At 41.4% G+C, this 6,068-nt stretch overlaps 1 protein-coding gene across 1 annotated transcript in view; it reads left to right on the top strand.

The window, feature by feature from the left end:
* Positions 1–81: 81 nt before the first annotated feature.
* Positions 82–6,068, top strand: part of LOC109887007 (sperm-associated antigen 1) — an 83,488-nt gene continuing 77,501 nt past the window's right edge. The window contains exons 1-8 of the mRNA XM_031821099.1: positions 82–210; positions 478–636; positions 879–1,038; positions 1,346–1,468; positions 1,563–1,636; positions 2,224–2,336; positions 2,537–2,642; positions 2,960–3,090. Of these exons, the coding sequence (XP_031676959.1) occupies positions 485–636; positions 879–1,038; positions 1,346–1,468; positions 1,563–1,636; positions 2,224–2,336; positions 2,537–2,642; positions 2,960–3,090 (859 nt within the window). The 5' untranslated portion in view covers positions 82–210; positions 478–484. The remainder of the gene's footprint in view (positions 211–477; positions 637–878; positions 1,039–1,345; positions 1,469–1,562; positions 1,637–2,223; positions 2,337–2,536; positions 2,643–2,959; positions 3,091–6,068) is intronic.

Here is a 6,068-nt window from a genome sequence, read left to right as displayed (position 1 = left end):
GTTTGTCTCTTCCACAAAACAAGCAGAATCGCACCCCCCTGCGGCCACCGTACCGGGTACACTGGTCACCATAGTAACGAAACGCGTGGAGTTGCTCGGTTGATGAGATACATACACACAGGTCGCTAAATAACTTTACATCGTAGCGAGTTATTATTTCTCTAAATATATACAATTTCTCATTCCCTCCGTGACACGGGTTGTTGTTTGGTGAGTAAGGACATTGACTTTTCACATTACTTTTCAACCATCCATGACTTGACTAGTTAAATAAAGGTGAAATAAATGTTTTTAACTATCTTCAATGACAGTAACGTTAGCTCGTAACGTTAAACCAAACGGCTAACTTCAGCGAGCTAGTATTGTTGTCAAAAGACAGAACCGCAGGACCCAGGCAGTAGCTACTAGACTTAGCCACAACTTAGTAAATGTCGCTTTAGTAACGCATAGACATTTAGTTGTTGTTGTCGTCAACAGGTCAGCCATGAATGCAGAGATAGTTTCCTCACTTCTAACTCAAGAGGTGCCAGCGGGGACCACTTCCGCCGCAGCAGTTCCAGTGGATCACCTAGACTACGGCTACATTGACAAATGCACTGATGTGAAATACTTGGGGAAGATTCTGACGGTGCTAAGGTAAATGATTCGGGGGAAAGTTAGGTTTAGACTACAGCTGGTGGTTTTCAACATAACAATCTAAGCGAGAAATGGACAAAAGAGTTAACACAAATAGTACAAAACTAATTCAGAATTGAAATGGGGATCAACGTGCTATTTTTGTTTGTTCCTGAGGACTCGGTGTTATGCCAGACAAGTGAACACCTCTGTGTTCTCCTGATAAGATGTTCTGAAATTCACTGTCAACTATTTTACGCCAGGTCTGGAGATGAGGGTATCTATCCCCATCTGATACAGTTCTGTGAGAGTCGTCTGGAGAGGCTGGACCCTAAAAGTCGTGCCCTCAGAAAGGACAACCCCCCAGCCACCGCCGCCTGCTTCTCTGGAGATGAATGGGTTCAGATCACGGACGAACTCAAGGTACTGTCCGTTTGCCACGCGACGTTGTCTCAAAGTTTTTGTGGTGTCTCACTGTGCCAATTTGACATTGTAATCTGTCGTGGAGAGACTACGTTAAACATCAAGCATCTGACCAAAATGATTTCAAGATTTTAGTTCTGGGTTAAACAGAGATCAGTGACTTTGTAACAACACTTGTAAGTAGTATTGAGACTTTTGTATTAGTAGTAATACCATAGTAGTGTAGCTGTAGGTAATGAGGCCGATACACACATCCTTATATAGCAGACTTAACCTAAAATACACCACACTGTTTTCACTTTTACAGAAGTGGGAGACAGATGCCAAAATGAGTGAAACTGAGCTGAAACAACAATCTATATTCCATGATCTTGAAACTGAGAATCTACCCCCAGTACGTGGATCAAGTTGCTCTATTCCTCTCAAGCAGGTACAGCCTCTGTTTTATAAGGAAATACTATTATTTTGTGTTGTCAGACAATAGTAGGAAAATGAATAGAACTTCATTCTAAATTGTGTTGCAGAATACAGTTTCAAATGGACAGAAGAAAACTGCACAGAAGAAGGTTCTGCCTCGTAATTATATAGAATGGGACAAGTGAGTTTCTGGAAGGTTCTACCTCCTGATTATATAGAATGGGACCAGTGAGTTTCTAGAAGGTTCTGCCTCCTGATTATATAGGATGGGACCAGTGAGTTTCTAGAAGGTTCTACCTCCTGATTATATAGAATGGGACCAGTGAGTTTCTAGAAGGTTCTACCTCCTGATTATATAGAATGGGACCAGTGAGTTTCTAGAAGGTTCTACCTCCTGATTATATAGAATGGGACCAGTGAGTCTAAAAGGTTCTACCTCCTGATTATATAGAATGGGACCAGTGAGTTTCTAGAAGGTTCTACCTCCTGATTATATAGAATGGGACCAGGGAGTCTAGAAGGTTCTACCTCCTGATTATATAGAATGGGACCAGAGAGTCTAAAAGGTTCTACCTCCTGATTATATAGAATGAGACCAGTGAGTCTAGAAGGTTCTACCTCCTGATTATATAGAATGGGACCAGTGAGTCTAGAAGGTTCTACCTCCTGATTATATAGAATAAGACCAGTGTAGTTTTTTCCTGCTGTGTAATTCGTGTATGGGATCCAGGAATCATGCCTAGACAATATTATCACTCTGTATTGCAGGTTTGATGTCGACAAGGAGTGTGATAAAATTGATGGAAATTTAACAAAAAAGGATCCCCCTGCAATTGTAAACTCTAGACATCCAAAAATCAGGAGCAAAATGGATACAACAGGTGAAAGATATATTTGTTTCTCATTAGACTGTGTCATTAGTGTCCCAGAGATGCTATTTAGTTTTAACGGTTACACAAAGTGTAAATAAATGAATTGTTTTGTTCGGTAGTTATATCGTGAATTCATGTACACTTTGAAGTAGGTCTTTAGTTGGCTATTCTTGCTCAGTCATCTTGATAGAATGTGTATGTTCTCGTAGCGTTGACTGAACAGGAGAAAGTCCTCGTTGCCAACCGCGAGAAGGATAAAGGCAACGAGGCCTTCAAGGCCAACGACTATGAGGAAGCTGTGGTGTATTATACAAGGTCAGACCCTGTAACTTAACACTAATAGCTGTCTCACTTTGAGGCTTTAGGGATGGTCATTACCTTCAAGCTAAGTTGATGCTAGTATCTTTTAGTGAATGCATATTCAATGGGTTTAATTCCTTTGTCTTCAGAGTTCAGCTTCAAACCACAGAGAGAGATTTATATTCATAGAGATACTAGTGGAGCTCTGTCATAATTCCTTATTCAATGTTTATATTACTCAAGCTCTCGTGGGAAGCTCTCATCCAATAGCCAGTCTTCAGTACTGCTAAATGAGGTCCGTCTCTCTTCTCTCCATGTCTCGTTCTCACCAGGAGTCTGTCAGTGGTACCAACCGTAGCCGGCTACAACAACAGAGCCCAGTCAGAGATCAAACTGCAACACTGGCACAATGCCCTGAACGACTGTCAGAAGGTACTGGAGATGGAGCCAGACAATATGAAAGGTACTGTCCAGACAATATGAAAGGTACTGTCCCACTAGAGATAGAGCCAGACAATATGAAAGGTACTGTCCAGACAATATGAAAGGTACTGACCCACTATAGATAGAGCTAGACAATATGAAAGGTACTGTCCCACTAGAGATAGAGTCAGACAATATGAAAGGTACTGTCCAGACAATATGAAAGGTACTGTCCAGACAATATGAAAGGTACTGTCCAGACAATATGAAAGGTACTGTCCAGACAATATGAAAGGTACTGTCCAGACAATATGAAAGGTACTGACCCACTAGAGATAGAGCTAGACAATATGAAAGGTACTGTCCAGACAATATGAAAGGTACTGTCCAGACAATATGAAAGGTACTGTCCAGACAATATGAAAGGTACTGACCCACTAGAGATAGAGCCAGACAATATGAAAGGTACTGTCCAGACAATATGAAAGGTACTGTCCAGACAATATGAAAGGTACTGTCCAGACAATATGAAAGGTACTGACCCACTAGAGATAGAGTCAGACAATATGAAAGGTACTGACCCACTATAGATAGAGCCAGACAATATGAAAGGTACTGACCAGACAATATGAAAGGTACTGTCCAGACAATATGAAAGGTACTGACCCACTAGAGATAGAGCCAGACAATATGAAAGGTACTGACCCACTAGAGATAGAGCCAGACAATATGAAAGGTACTGACCCACTATAGATAGAGCCAGACAATATGAAAGGTACTGACCCACTAGAGATAGAGTCAGACAATATGAAAGGTACTGACCCACTAGAGATAGAGCCAGACAATATGAAAGGTACTGACCAGACAATATGAAAGGTACTGTCCAGACAATATGAAAGGTACTGACCCACTATAGATAGAGCCAGACAATATGAAAGGTACTGACCCACTATAGATAGAGCCAGACAATATGAAAGGTACTGTCCAGACAATATGAAAGGTACTGACCAGACAATATGAAAGGTACTGTCCAGACAATATGAAAGGTACTGTCCAGACAATATGAACGGTACTGTCCAGACAATATGAAAGGTACTGTCCAGACAATATGAACGGTACTGTCCAGACAATATGAAAGGTACTGACCCACTAGAGATAGAGCCAGACAATATGAAAGGTACTGTCCAGACAATATGAAAGGTACTGACCAGACAATATGAAAGGTACTGTCCAGACAATATGAAAGGTACTGTGTCCAGACAATATGAAAGGTACTGTCCAGACAATATGAAAGGTACTGACCCACTATAGATAGAGCTAGACAATATGAAAGGTACTGTCCAGACAATATGAAAGGTACTGTCCCACTATAGATAGAGCCAGACAATATGAAAGGTACTGACCCACTAGAGATAGAGCCAGACAATATGAAAGGTACTGACCCACTATAGATAGAGCCAGACAATATGAAAGGTACTGTCCAGACAATATGAAAGGTACTGACCCACTATAGATAGAGCCAGACAATATGAAAGGTACTGTCCAGACAATATGAAAGGTACTGACCCACTATAGATAGAGCCAGACAATATGAAAGGTACTGACCAGACAATATGAAAGGTACTGTCCAGACAATATGAAAGGTACTGTCCAGACAATATGAAAGGTACTGACCCACTATAGATAGAGCCAGACAATATGAAAGGTACTGACCCACTAGAGATAGAGTCAGACAATATGAAAGGTACTGACCCACTATAGATAGAGCCAGACAATATGAAAGGTACTGACCCACTAGAGATAGAGCCAGACAATATGAAAGGTACTGACCAGACAATATGAAAGGTACTGACCCACTAGAGATAGAGCCAGACAATATGAAAGGTACTGTCCAGACAATATGAAAGGTACTGTCCAGACAATATGAAAGGTACTGTCCAGACAATATGAAAGGTACTGACCCACTATAGATAGAGCCAGACAATATGAAAGGTACTGTCCAGACAATATGAAAGGTACTGTCCAGACAATATGAAAGGTACTGTCCAGACAATATGAAAGGTACTGACCCACTAGAGATAGAGCCAGACAATATGAAAGGTACTGACCCACTAGAGATAGAGCCAGACAATATGAAAGGTACTGTCCAGACAATATGAAAGGTACTGTCCAGACAATATGAAAGGTACTGTCCAGACAATATGAAAGGTACTGTCCAGACAATATGAAAGGTACTGACCAGACAATATGAAAGGTACTGTCCAGACAATATGAAAGGTACTGACCCACTAGAGATAGAGCCAGACAATATGAAAGGTACTGACCCACTATAGATAGAGCCAGACAATATGAAAGGTACTGTCCAGACAATATGAAAGGTACTGACCCACTAGAGATAGAGCCAGACAATATGAAAGGTACTGACCAGACAATATGAAAGGTACTGTCCAGACAATATGAAAGGTACTGTCCAGACAATATGAAAGGTACTGACCAGACAATATGAAAGGTACTGACCCACTATAGATAGAGCCAGACAATATGAAAGGTACTGTCCCACTAGACACGTGCAGGTACTGTGTATGGCTGGGAGAGTGACTGGTCTAATATATATATATATAACCACGCTACATAGCAAAGTGCTTCACCACGTGTAGATACTGTGTATGACTGAAGCTCATGTCCCTGACTGACAGCGTTGTGTTTTAAAGCTCATGTCCCTGACTGACAGCGTTGTTTTAAAGCTCATGTCCCTGACTGACAGCGTTGTTTTAAAGCTCATGTCCCTGACTGACAGCGTTGTGTTTTAAAGCTCATGTCCCTGACTGACAGCGTTGTGTTTTATAGCTCATGTCATGTCCCTGACGGAGAGCATTGTGTTTTAAAGCTCATGTCCCTGACTGACAGCGTTGTGTTTTATAGCTCATGTCATGTCCCTGACGGAGAGCATTGTGTTTTAAAGCTCATGTCCCTGACTGACAGCGTTGTGTTTTATAGCTCATGTCATGTCCCTGACGG

The sequence above is a fragment of the Oncorhynchus kisutch genome, unplaced genomic scaffold, assembly GCF_002021735.2.
Source record: "Oncorhynchus kisutch isolate 150728-3 unplaced genomic scaffold, Okis_V2 scaffold3856, whole genome shotgun sequence".
NCBI classification, from domain to species: Eukaryota; Metazoa; Chordata; class Actinopteri; order Salmoniformes; family Salmonidae; genus Oncorhynchus; species Oncorhynchus kisutch.
This window is presented reverse-complemented; position numbering and strand designations above follow the sequence as displayed.